General features: G+C 39.1%; 1 protein-coding gene across 1 annotated transcript in view; it reads right to left on the reverse strand.

Annotated features, from left to right (window-relative positions):
* Positions 1-3302: 3302 nt before the first annotated feature.
* LOC105918636 (nuclear factor 7, brain) overlaps positions 3303-14339 on the reverse strand; it is a 44441-nt gene continuing 33404 nt past the window's right edge. The window contains exons 7-11 of the mRNA XM_021311255.2: positions 8764-8911; positions 8581-8625; positions 8484-8510; positions 8200-8375; positions 3303-4049 (exon numbers count right to left, since the gene is read on the reverse strand). Coding sequence (XP_021166930.1) covers positions 3681-4049; positions 8200-8375; positions 8484-8510; positions 8581-8625; positions 8764-8911 — 765 coding nt within the window. The 3' untranslated portion in view covers positions 3303-3680. The remainder of the gene's footprint in view (positions 4050-8199; positions 8376-8483; positions 8511-8580; positions 8626-8763; positions 8912-14339) is intronic.

Below are 14339 nucleotides of genomic sequence, written 5' to 3' on the forward strand. Positions count from 1 at the left end.
TATTTGTTGATGGACTACTGTCTTAAGGTAGTTTGTAGTACCAAACAGGTGGGGAGAGCTGTAAAAAAAAAATCAGTGGCCGTCCACTTGAGGGAAAAAAAGTTAAATTAACATTTACAGGGACAATTCTATGGATATTTTTCAAATATTACTTTTATATTATTTCACTCCATACAGGCTGATAATAAAATCATGAGAGAAAACATACAGTCCTCTGTAAAAGGCATTCTAAAGCTCAGCTGAACTTTATATAAAGGTTTAAAAAGAGAAAACTGGTGTCTTTAAAATGTACAGTATCTTTATAAGAACATTTCTAATAGTCTGACCTGATACATGTTGGAGTTCCACTCCTGTTTTACACTTTATCATTGAAATACCCAGCTATAACCCTGAGATTATTACTTAGGCATGCAGCCGTATGACCATATGTGAAAATCCATTAATACAGATTCTGTATGGTTTTAGTTTGCCATATAAATTGACATTCCACTTGAAGTTTGGACCTGGGTTTCTGTAGAGACGTTGTCTTAGACGATTCTGAAGCCTCGGCTGTACTCTTTGAAGACTTGGGATTTTGAGCGGGTACCAGACAGTTCTTTGGGACTGTTCTTCAGATGCATTAATTTATAGCCATGAAGCATCCCATGCTGGTTTAATTGCTCTTGCAGGCCCAGGACAGTGAGGGGGAGGGGGAGGGGGAGCAGGGGAAACTGACGCTCTGACCATTTTAATGGTCACCAAAGTCTCCCCGTCTGTGTCACGGCACTTTGCTGCTCCCCCTCCCCTCTCGTACATGGATCAGTGGGACAGCCAATCAGCACGCAGGCTCAGCCTGGCCCACCCACTCAGCTCTCTCTCCACTCTGACACACAAACAACCGCGCTGCTGCTCAGACTCGGAGAGAGAGAGACTGCAGGAGCGGAAAAACATGAAGAGGGAAAGTAGCGCCGTTTGGCTCTATTTTAATACCGTAAATGAAATCAAGCTGTATGTTTTGTAAAAAGCCGGTTAAATTCAGTGGAAACACAACAAATTTATCTAAGCATGTGAAAAACCATGAGCAAGAAAACGTCGAGCAACAGAAACGGAGAGAGGAGACAAAACTTCTCTGATTACCCCGACAGACCCAGACCCACAGACTGACGTCACTGACTGAGGCGTTTCAGTCCTCTAGAGAACATTCAGGTAAATAAGAGCGGTCATCTCCAGCAGCAGTTCATGTTAACTTTCAAAGTAGATATTATCTATCATATGTTACTGGAACCCACTCAGAAAATGTAATTAAGACCTTGAAAGAACCCAGTACATATATCCTATTAAAAAGTGTTATTTAAGATAAGGTAACATTAGCTAATCCTTTATTTATCCCCCGACGGGGAAATTTATAGGATTAAAGCAACAGGCAGGTACATACAAGACAAACAAAAATACATAAGGTTGAAAGATATGAGGTGGATTAGGAAAAAAACAGTATGAACATAACATTATTATTAGTATATTAGTATTATTATTTTATTGTAATAAAAAATAAAAATCACAGCACCCGAAAGTTCAATAGTTTCATGATACACTAAGCTTAAATGTCAGAAGTATCAGTATCGTATCGATATCGGCGATACTGACCCTGTATTTACTTCGGATCAGATCGATTAATATTCCCGGTATCGCACACCTCTAGCGGGGAGCTGGGGGGTGGGGACCCAGCATGTGTTTGAGGAGGAGACAGAAAGAGCCATTCCTAGCGAAAACAGAGACAGTGAAGGTGGGTGGGGGGGCCTTACTGCCCGATTAGATAGAGCATAGCGGCTCAGAGATGGATCACAGCGTTAATTTTATTGATCCTGCGTTATGGCCAACAAAAATGACTGATTCTGATCAAATGAATGTTGTGTGTTTAATGGCAAAAAGGAAGCCTTTCTCAGAAATGGCAAATGAACCGCCAGCAGATTCAGAGGGCAGAGAATTCCCAAAGTATTTAAAATATTGTACTTCCTACAATGGAAGGGAAAACATTTGTTAGGGACTGGCTAATATACAGCAGGTCAAAAAAGGCCATATTTTGGCTGCAGTGCTTGCTGTTCTCTTCTGAAGAAAAGATCAACTAGTCCACTAAATTCAATAGATGTGTTGAAAATATAAAGTACTGAGATTTCCAGGGCATGAAGTATACAGTTAAGTTGACTTCTTTTTTTTGGTGTGTGTGTGTGTGTGTGTGTGTGTGTGTGTGTGTGTGTGTGTGTGTGTGTGTGGTGGCGGCAGGTGTAGAGCGGGGGCCCAAAAAGACTGCGTTGTCCCGAGCCCTAGCAAAGCTGTCAGCTGGCCTGGCCCCAACAACCGTACCCCTTCGGTGCTGCAGATGCTGCATTAATCTTTCCAAGGCAGACGTCCTTTTTCTCCACTAATATTATTCTACAATTAATTATGATTGTCCAAATATGTTTCCATGCACACAGGCTCTGTCTTTGTCATTGTACCAAAACCTCCTCCTTAAAAAATCGTGCCTGTGAAACATTTGGGATAAAGCTTTGATTTCGAGATGACTTTTTTGAATTACTTTATGAAAAAAAAAACGTATAGAGATAAACATTGTATATCAGTCTAAAGATATCGAGACGTTATTTGTGGTCCATATCACCCAGCCCTGGTGTGTAGGATTTAAGAATAATTAACTAAGAAAGTGGTTGACAAATTAGTCAACCTTACCTTGTACTGTGGGTAAATTTGGGCTATACTTATTGTCAGGACTCTGTGGGCAGCTCCAGTCAGGCTGCTGCTGGCTTGCCTTTTTTTCCCTGTCCACAGCTGACGGCAGTTGAACAGGGGGGCGGTGCCCCACAGCTGATCCTCGTTCCACAGCGTGGCGGTGGAATATTTTACCAGCAGGTTGTCAGCTGGACACCGCCAGAGTGTTAACCTAATGTGGTGCGCTTTAGTTGGTCACTGTCTCCCGACAGCTACACGGTCTCAACGTAATCCTTGTCTCCTGTCCCTCTCAGGTTACCTCACGCTTCAGATTGCAAAGAAGCACCGTCTTTCAGCTGCTCCCCTCTCCCACACGCAGTGGCACAGTTAGGGACAGTCAACAAATCTTTGAACCAAGCACTCTTGAGAAACAAAAATTTATAAATTCCTTATCTTATGACCAGTTAAGCTGAAACTAATATAAAATTGTGCCTTTTTTATAATGTCAGCTTCCAATATCTCGACATTGGAAGCTGACAGAAACCAACCAAAGAAGATTGAAAACTGACATTAAATATAAAAAGGTGCTTCAAAGTATCAAGATGGATACAAAAATCAAACCAGGTTATTGCAACTTTATTTCTTACAATTGTTCTTCTTACAGATTTGTTTGTTTTTAAATTGAATTGCTCAGATTCTCAGAAATATTTTTATCATGGTCTAATATTATTTACATTGACAGAATCCTAACATTTTAACAAGGGTGTGTGGACCTTTGAGAGCCACTGTATGTTTCTTGTACAATATAATCAAATCATTTTTGATTTTCTCACACTCATTAAAGTTGTATATATAAGTAAATAAATAAAAAAAAAAATCAGCATTCACTAAAAGCAAGAACTAAAACTCTGATTTGTCCAACAGCAAATCTCACAGCAGCTCTGGCACCCAACATAGGTGTAATAAATTAAAAAGAGATTATGATTATATGCATTATTTTAATCTGTCATTGCAACAGGGCAGATGACTAATGGAGCTTCATTCTGTCCTGATTTGTTGGTACAGGGGCTGAAGAAGGGATGGATGGTGCCTGGAAAACTATCCGTGAAGGTATAGAGGAGCAATTTGGCCTCCACGTTGTAGAAGGACACAAGTCCTTTATCGCAGTCTACATAGATTCCAACCCGTGAGGGTCTGATGGGAACTTTCAGGTTGGTTGAGGGATCTGTTCTGAAGGCATAGTCAGTCCGGTCCCGCAGGCTAAGGAACCAGTATCCATGGGTGGGGCTCACAGGGATTTTACCCTTTCGAATAACAGACCGGCTTGCTACTCCCAGGTCCCAGTCAGTTTTATTGCCAACATCCACCTGGAAGAGGATAGAGAGGGACACGTTACTGCATTAATTGCAGTTTTAAGTAATTAATACTGCATAGGCTTTAAGTCAAGCTAACCAACTGGGTTAATGTTTTTTTTTTTGACAACAGACTTTACAGCATGATGGTGACATGTTGGTTTAGGAGAGGGGGGCTGAGGGACAGTCCAAGTGTTATGTGCATTTTGTAGAATTTACTGTCATGGATTTTAAGTTGTGCAGCTTCTCCAGCTGTTCATCATGGTCAACAGAGAAGAAGACAACAGACCTAATGTCCTTCTCCAAAGATGAGCCTAAGAAAACTACAGCAGGTTATTAAGGGAATTCTGCAAGACCATCTCTAAAGGGGGAAGAGAGGAAGGTTTTGCTCAGATTAAACAATGTTCTGTCTTCAGATAAGAAGTTTAAACCTGTTTTCCTCATATGTTCAGGAAATTCTGATTTTTTTAAAGCAGAAAAGCATTTATTTAATGAAGTGTACCTCCATAAATGTAAATTAAAAACTCAGAACAATCCTGAGGAGGTGTAAAAAAGGGAACTTCAAAGTTGTTGCGACTATTTATATGTAAAAAACAAGTACCTTTAATGGTTATCCTGAAATAGAATTTATTATTTGAGTAAAAGCTTCACAGGGCTACATGGTTGAACAGTTGTTAGCCTGTGCAAGCGTGGGTTCTCTCTGAGTAACAATAGGTTAACTGCTCTCTCTTAATTGCCCGTTTATATCTATCTATATATATATATCTATATATATATATATATATATATATATATATATATATATATATATATATATATATATATATATATATATATATATATATATAAAATCAAAATGGGCTTAAATTGCAGACACATCCAAATTGGAGCAAGGGACCAAAAGTCATTGGACAATTGACTCATAAGACTGTAAAATAAATGACAAGGCTGTATGGGCTCGTCTCTTGTTAACCTGTCATCAATTAAGCAGTTAAGAGGTCTGGAGTTGTTTCCAGGTGTGGTGTTTGCATTTGGAAGATGTTGCTGTGAATACAACATGCAGTCAAAGGAGCTCTCAATGGAGATGAAACAGACCATCCAGAGACTTTAGAGAAGAAGAAATCCATCCGAAAGATAGCAAAAATGTTAGGAGTGGCCAAATCAACAGTTTGGTACATTCTGAGAAAAAAAGTGCATTGGTGAGCGTGTGAACTCAAAGAGGCCTGGATGTCCATGGAAGGCAACAGCAGTACATGATTGCAGAATCCTTTCCATAGTGAAGAAAAACCCCTTCACAGCATTCACTCAAGTGAAGAACACTCCAGGAAGTAGGTGTATCAGTATCTAAGCCTACCATAATTAAATTAATTGAATATTTCATGAGTAAAAACAAAGGATTTAACTCTAGGTGTAAACCATTAATCAGCTTCAAAAAATAGAAAGGCCAGAATTGAACACCTGAAAAGCCAGCCCAGTTCTGGTACAGCATTCTTTGGACAGATGAGACTAAGATCAACTTGTACCAGAATGATAGGAAGAAGAAAGTTTCTGCTCAGATTCAGCCAAATGCAGCAAAGTTTATTGGACGGTGCTTCACAGTACAGATGGACAATGATCCAAAACATATTGCAAAACCAACCCAAGAGGTTTTTTTTAAAGCAAAGAAGTGGACAAGACAGAAGTTGTAATCTTTGGACCAGAGTCCTCAAAAAATAAACTTCTTAATCACTTAATCTGGATGGCATTAACTTGGCCTCTGGTAATAAAGTAAAAAATCTTGGTGTTGTTTTCGACCAAGACATGTCATTTAAATCCCATATAAAACAGGTTTCCAGAGTTTCCTTTTTTCACCTCAGGAATATCGCCAAAATTAGAAACATTCTGTCCAGATGCTGAAAAACTAGTCCATGCATTTGTTACTTCAAGGCTGGACTATTGTAATTCTTTACTATCAGGAAGTCCACAAAATGCAGTTTAAAGTCTTCAGCTGATCCAAAATGCTGCAGCAAGAGTTCTGATGAAAATCAACAAGAGGGATCATATTTCTCCAATTTTAGCTTTCCTTCATTGGCTTCCTGTTAAATCAAGAATAGAATTTAAAATTCTTCTTCTAACGTATAAAGCCCTTAATAATCAAGCTCCATCATATATCAGAGCTCTGATTACCCCGTATGTTCCTAACAGAGCACTTCGCTCTCAGACCGCAGGTCTGCTGGTGGTTCCTAGAGTCTCTAAAAGTAGAATGGGAGGCAGATCCTTTAGCTATCAGGCTCCCCTCCTGTGGAACCAACTCCCAGTTTTGGTCCGTGAGGCAGACACCCTGTCTACTTTTAAGACTAATCTTAAAACTTTCCTTTTTGACAAAGCTTATAGTTAGAGTGGCTCATGTTTTCCTTAACTACCTCTATAGTTATTCTGCTATAGGCTTAGGCTACTGGAGAACATCAGGGCCTATTTTTCTCACTCTACTGATTTCTACTGTTCTCCAGTTCTGCATTGCTTGTCATCATTTCAGCTTTTAACTTTTTCTTCTCTCTCTGTTTTTCTTCATGGTAGGTACACCTGGTCTGGCGTTCTGTTAGCCGTGACATCATCCAGAGAAGACAGATCACCCACTATTACATTTTAATGTAGAACAGAATACTGGATCAATGTGTGCTTTTTTGTCTGTCTTGTTGTTTCTCTGCTCTGTCTTCTTTAACCCCCAGTCAGTCGAGGCAGATGACCGTTCATACTGAGCTTGGTTCTGCTGGAGGTTTTTTCTTCCCGCTAATGGGTGGTTTTTCTTTCCATTGTTGCTTCATGCTTGCTCAGTATGAGGGATTGCTGCAAAGCCATGGACAATGCAGACGACTCTCCCTGTAGCTCTACGCTTCTCCAGGAGTGAATGCTGCTTGTAGGGACTTTGAAGCAATCAACTGGTTCCCTTATATAGGAAGTTTTTGACCAATCTGTATAATATGATTGATTTTGACTTTGTAAAGTGCCTCGAGATGACATGTTTCATGAATTGGCGCTATATAAATAAAATTGAATAGAATTGAATATTCTGCAATGGCCAAGTCAATCTAGCCTCGTGAGACCATCCTGATCTCGCGAGCTTTCAAGGTTTCACTCGCAGATCAGTCTGGCTACCCTCCGTTAAAGAAAATTTGAAGCCGTTCACCAAACGAACGTCCAATCAGCGTTGGCTTTGAGGTGGGTTGAGGTGTGACGCAACGAGGAGCGACAGTTCAGTCTAAAGAACATGGCGGCTTCAGCCGATGAAACTAGCGTTAGCGCGGCTATCGAGCAAGTTTTATCGGAATTACAGAGTATTTCTTTGCTGAGCTAACGAGCCTTTACCTGCAGCAGCAAGAGTAGCTTGGCTTGTGGTTGTGTTTTCGTCGTAGCTCGTAACAGAGCGACGACAAATCTGATTGGTTTATTTGGCCCGTCTATCACCAACATAGGCCAATCAGCTAACCAGTATTTTCGCCCCTTCCCAAAATTACTTCAACGGAAGGTTTCCAGATGGATATGTGGAGCAAATCTATCTGGCGGAGTCAGGTAAGAGTCAATCACCAGATCTCAACCAAATCGAGCATACTTTTAATTTGCTCAAGACAAAACTTAAGGCAGAAAGACCCACAAACAAGCACCAACTGGAGACAGCTGCAGCAAAGGCCTGGCAAAGCATCACAAAGGAGGAAACCCAGCGTTTGGTGATGTCCATGGATTCCAGACTTCAGCCAGTCATTGCCTGCACAGGATTCTCTACAAAATATTGAAAAGTAACATTACTTGAAAATTAACATTTACTTAGGGTGATGTTTTTTTGTCCAATTACTTTTGAGCCCATGAAATGATGAGCGTTTGTATAAAATGAGCTGCAATTAGTACATGTTTAATCATATGTTTTTGTTTAACTCATTGTATTAAACCTTAAATTATGCACTTTAATTACTTTGTAGTTGTTTCATTTCAAATTCAATGTGGTGGTATGCATAGCCCAAATCATGAAGATTGTATCACTGTCCAAATATTTCTGGGCCTAACTGTGTGTGTGTGTGTGTGTGTGTGTGTGTGTGTGGTCATATGACCAATTAGTTTTATGGTTATATAGAAACTTACCCCCTAGCACAAATCATCCAACTCTCACATAACCATAAGTTACCCCTCCTACCTCCCAGTAATGGCGTCCTGAGCTGAATCCTTGATGGGCCATGACACACACCACACGGTCAAATCGCTCTGGGTTGTTTGGGACCGGCTGATGAAGGTCACCACATTGCACCTGTTTTCCATCAGCTGAGATGATGAGACGGGGATGAGCTGTGCTGGGATCCAGGGTGATGTCCTCTGACAATTTAATAATTTAAACACACAGCTAATAAATCCATCTTTATAAAAATAAAAGCACAATAAACATGAACTATTGGGAAAAGCAGGTCTTTTAACACCCCTTACCTGCATATTCTTGAACCCTTCTTACTTCTGGAAAGAAAGAATACTTTATTTACAGTATTTGAATACAACATAGTTAAGTAATTAATTAAAGGCCTACTTGGGCTGGGCCAAGGGACAGGCTGGACTGATGAGAATTGTTCGCCTGTAGATCAAAAAAGAACATTCTGAACATGTACAAAAAAAGAGATAAGTTGAACTCCCATAGACAGAGATTTTTTTTGTCTAAAGTAAAATAGTGTCACCAAAATTTACTGGGAAATGTAACTATATTTGAACCTACAGACTTCTGGCAATTTTTGCATCTCTTGCTCAAGGCGTTCCATCATTTGATTAATAGTCCTGAGAATCCCTTCAGAGGTCAACTGAGATGGCACAGAAACATTGGACCAATCCTTAGTCTGCAGGGGTGTGGCCAAGGCAGGGAACGTCTGTGACAATAAAACACAACAGTTTAATTTGGTCAGTCGACTCTGCAAAGCAAAATATTCTAATCAACTGCTCTCAAAACAAATACTTTTTATTTCCAAAGCTCACTTTAAAACCCATTGCACACCTTCAAGCCTGGCCACATACAGTAGATCTCTCAGAACGACAATTCCTTTAAATTTTATATACCATCAATAGTAAAAAAAGACTCAATCTCCTTCATTAACTTAATTAAACTTAAGTGCCAAGTTAAATACTTAATTAATAGTGGGTGTGACAGGGGCTGTCAGTTTGATCAATTACCACCTATGTGTTCCACTTTAGGTACAAAAATCCCTTTGCATCCTGTTTTTTTAAAGTTCCACACTGATAGCATAACATTTTAATCAGCTTTATTACAAAAATAAAGAAAACCTAAATAACAGTCCACATACTGAACACTGGTTCCACCCAAATAGTGATGTTTCCAGTGTTGGGCAAAGCTAACCAAAAAGTTAGGTTCACAAACTCATATTCCACAAACAAAAATATGAGCTTCACTACCATTAAACCGGAGATAAATACAGACGTTTGAGGAAGATGAGCACTAGCCGCTAACTGATAATCAACGGCTGTCAGTCTGTCACACGTCTTCAAACAAAAGATGCTGCATGCAGGCCTGATGAACGTGCGCAGCGCTTCATGTTTGAGGGGTTAGCTGTTATAGTTCAGGATAGATGACTTTTAAATTTTTACTTTTACATGGCAGGGGAAGTATTTGAGAAGAATATTCTAGCCACCTGTGCCCAGGCACCTGCATCTTCAAAGAAACGGGCCGGGCCGGAGGCCAGTATTACCAGTTCTTGAGAGAGAAACAAGCAACCAGCTCTAAGAACACAAACAAGCCCAAACAAGCCCTACAGGCAACCCACCACACTGTAATACAGAGGCCGCTTGTAAACAGTATAAATAAATAAGCTCAAAATTGCTTATAATAAGTGGAATTAGCAAAACTGCTGGATGCTGGGAACACCGCAGGACAGCATGATTCCAGAGGTCATCATGCTGAGTCTCTGTCATCAGACTCTTTTTTTGACAACGCAGCAACAAATCATGGCTTTTTGCGTTACATATTGTTGGAACATCAATAATATTGTTAAGATATCAACGGGGTCAAGTGGACTAACTGTTTATCCCAGAACTGCCTGCCACACTTGGATAATACCGGACAACAAAGAAATGACTCATCTGTCTGATAGCATCCCGGAGTTGACACAGTTTATCTACTAATGACGCAATTTGGATGTGTACGGGCTTTTATGGGTGTTAACCTAAACTACTTTTTAATGTTTCTGTATTGAGCAATCGGGGCTTCTTGTCACTCAAGAGCCCATCAGCGCTGATGTGTCTGTAACTGTTTCTCTGTCTACAGACAAGTATAACTAAAAGCATACTTGTCTGTTTTGTGCGTCCTACATTCAAGGTAATAATTAAGTGGGGGTCGCCTGACGGGTAAAAAGAGCTGGGTCCACTTAGGGTGTTTCACCGCCAGCAGAGTCGGTAGCCTTTAATAACTGGTGTTTCCGCCTTCGAACCCAAAGGGCGACGTTCCACATTCCGTTTTCCGGCCAGGAAGTCATTACGGAAGAAAAACATACAGTCTACGGCCGTGTAGAAGGTAATGAGATTCCCATTTTTATATTTCCAGTGTCCTTTTTCTTCCTGGAAGGGCCGACTATTTGCATTGCTTGAGGCAGAGAAATTGTTTAGATGAACCGGTTGCAAAGGTGTCGATAATTACCATACGTGTAAGGCGCGCGCAGGCTTCAGTTTAGAGTCCAATGACCCCATAAGGGTCATAAAAGCCACCAGCCATCTTGGAAATTGGGTTTAGAGTCCCTAGCAGTCTCATGGAGATAGCTTAAAAGACACTTTTCCGGGTAGGCGCACGACCACCTGAGGTGAAAGTCTGCAGGGTCAGGAACAGGCCCTGAAGCAAAATAGGTAGTCTAGGAGGTGGGTTTCGAGTCTCATATCTGTGAAGACGAAAACACTATTTTTCTCTGTTCGTCTGCACAGTAATAAAAGCCACCCTCTGAAAATTTTGCGCATCGAGAGGTGGGTTGTAACTGGCCAGTGTAATGCAACTGTACAATATAGTGTGAGGAATAGGACTTTTTTTTTAAATAAAATTAATAAAAAAGGAAACAGAAACTGAACTAAAATGGCGTTGCACCGGGGAAGCGTTTACAGGGGGACCGGCTAGAGACACTTCCGTTAAGTGTTCTGAACTGCTAATAGCGACGTATAAAATGTGTAAGCGTCCATGTGTCTGCGAGATAAAGATCCTTGCGGGGCTGAAGAGTAACACCACGTTTGGACAAAATATTCGGGGGTCGTAGCCAGCGCACGCTCTCCACTTTTAAACTAAGCAGGAACTTAACACGTTGAAAACATCTTTCGGCGTTGCCATCAACGTTTAAAAAATATGAAAAACACAAATCTGTGTAAGATAGTGAAAAAACAGGCCTGCGTGTATTTGAATGTCATCGTCTGTGTGTAACGGTATGTAACTGTATGTATGTATTGTATGTAAATAACGTTTGTCTGAATGAAATAATAAGTAAGTCAAATTATAAAATAATGGTTTCAAAAATGCTAATTTGGTTATCAAGACTGCAGCTCCCCAATTCAAATGACATTTTTAAGCATGGACTATGTTAACTAAAAGCTAAAGAAGGAAAAGGGAGACTTCAATAACAAAGTTTGTTTTCTTCCCACGTTAAATATCCGGCCAAATTGAATTGTTACACTGAGAGATTACCATGGCTTGAACGAAAAATATTTCAGCTTTGTTAGAAATTCGAACTGGTAATAAGCTGTACATACAGCTTCTTGTGTTTACTGTATGAAATTAGATCCTATTACTTTTTTTTCAGCCCTAAAGTAATAAAATTACTGAAATTTTATTGCTTGTAACAATAATGTTTCATCACAAACCAGTCCATTTGAAAGAGGTTTAGAATACATGATCTTTGATTTAAATAGATGAAAAAAAGTGTGATTTGGCTTTGAACAAACTGTAGGGAACTAAATATGGTTCCTTTTCTAAAGGTTTTCTATTCGTTTATTTTTATTTCCTTTTTACTTGGAATTTGAATGCAACTAAAGAGACATTTAGAGAATATCAGGAAGGCCACGCTTAGCATATAATCAGTTACAAAATCATCTGATGTTATTAGTTATGCTGAGCTGAGGCGAACCTCAGAGGGACAGTTTAACCTGAAACAGGACAAAAGATATGATAAACAAATCTGACCATAATGTAAACATCTGAATGTTTATGGCAAGGCTGGGTCCGTGTGTTCTGGCCTGAGCGGGCATGAAAAATATATCAGCAAAAATAAAATAAAAGGCAAGCTTCTGAAGGGTTAAATTCTAATTCTAATCTCTGTTTGTTTTGGGCAGTCTTCTCAATGTGCTTACGGGGAAACCTTTTATCATTTATAAAAAAACACTAGAAGTTTAAAAACTACAAGAGAGATTCATTGCTTTAAAGTTTCACCCTTGACTAATTGAAATTGAAAAGTTGTATATATATATATATATATATATATATATATATATATATATATATATATATATATATATATATATAAAACTAAAGAAGTATTGCTAACGGCAAATACACATGGTCAAAGGACCAGAAAGAAGTCAAATGACTGTTAAAAAACAATAATCTATGTCATATTGGAACACACATTGAGACATTTTACTTTTGGGTTTTTATTGTTTTGTGTATTTTGGTTATTTCTTTGTTAAATGATTCATTTGCTTTAATTTTTGCATCACCAGCGGCAAAAAAGTAACAATATTCAAGGTAGTTCTGCAGATAATTTAAGAGGAGATGTTTTAATACAAAATGCTGAAAAAAAGGAAAGGAAGATTCCTACCTCCCCCGGACCAACCGAGAACTTAGAAACATCACGTTAAGAACTATGACACTAGACAGACCAGGTTTTCTTTTGTCACCTAAAACACTAACAGAATTGTTTTTCTCTGAGTTACTTCTTTCAGATGATGGGAAATGAAGCTTCAAAGCCACTTTTGTTCCAACAGAAGACTGTGGAAAGTGAGCTCTTTCAGGTCATATGGTAAGAAGTCATGATCTAAAATGGACATGCAGGGATAAACAAAGGTGACTAAATTATGTTTTAACCAACTTAGGCCAGGTAATATTGAGACCTTCTAGCGGAGAAAGGTGGCTTTAGAAATTTTTCATGCACCCCTTTTCACTGTTCCCCTTCCCACTGTTGCCCTCTCCACTGACTAATCCAGTTTTTTTTATTCAGATTTTGGACAAATATTAATAATTTTTACAGAAGCTGCATAGAGGTTTATTGGGGAAATAGGGGGTTAAGAGAAATCTGTTTTGTTTTTGATTGGACTTATACAAAGAGGTTGAACTATCTGTAAAATATTTTGCTTGGTTACTTTTTTTAAGGGATCAAGATCAGGGGTAAAGGTGAATAACTTTAAGAATATTTTGTTTTAGAGGGAACGCTGTGGTTAATTTTACCGTACTTTTTGTTTTCATTTTTTCTTTTTAACTTATGTACACTAGACTACGGATGAAGATGGACAATTCTTGTATTGGACAATTTGATTTTGAAAAAAATCCATATTGGCAAAATGCTGGCAGAATTCCTTGTGGTTTCAGACACAACGATTGGAGAAAGAAAACTGATGGAAAAAGCTCGTCCTGGAATGATGTTGTGCTGCTGAATTCAGACATGAGGACTAATGAATGGACACCTAATGGCGGGGGCAAGGACAGAGGCATCGGACAACCTTCAATGGACCGCAACACGAAACAAAGATGAGTTGGCAGACACCCCTTCTGCATTTCACTTCAGATTTTCCTGTACACAATTAAATAACTAACCACACATTAGAAACAAACACATTGGCGGATGCGCTTAGGAGAAAACTTTCAGATTAAAAGCAATCAAGATTATTATTTAACCCCTAGGATGTTAATTGTTTTAAGTAAGAGCTGTTATTTGCGAGCTATAAGAGGGTCAAACGCATTCGGACAAGAGGTTCTGGTCTGGACACAAAGATGAGATGAGATTCCGCTAATATGAAGGATTTTCTTTTCCTTTTCTAACAACATTTTTCTTTAAATCATCTAGATATATAGATATGTTTTGGAGTTTATTAACCCCACAAGGGGTTTGAATAAGATTCAAAGAGGCACCTTTAAGATACAATAAGATTCGAAAAATACAACATGCATAAGAGGAAATAGGGGTCACCGATAAAATGAAAGCATAGAGCAGCTTAAAAAATTATGCTAAGCATAAACAGGTTAGACAACGTATGAATATTGGTAATTAAAGCAACAAGTGGGATACATAGAGGGGTCGTTTAAGATGAGCGAAAATTATT

This window comes from Fundulus heteroclitus, chromosome 5 (genome assembly GCF_011125445.2).
Source record: "Fundulus heteroclitus isolate FHET01 chromosome 5, MU-UCD_Fhet_4.1, whole genome shotgun sequence".
Taxonomy (NCBI): Eukaryota; Metazoa; Chordata; class Actinopteri; order Cyprinodontiformes; family Fundulidae; genus Fundulus; species Fundulus heteroclitus.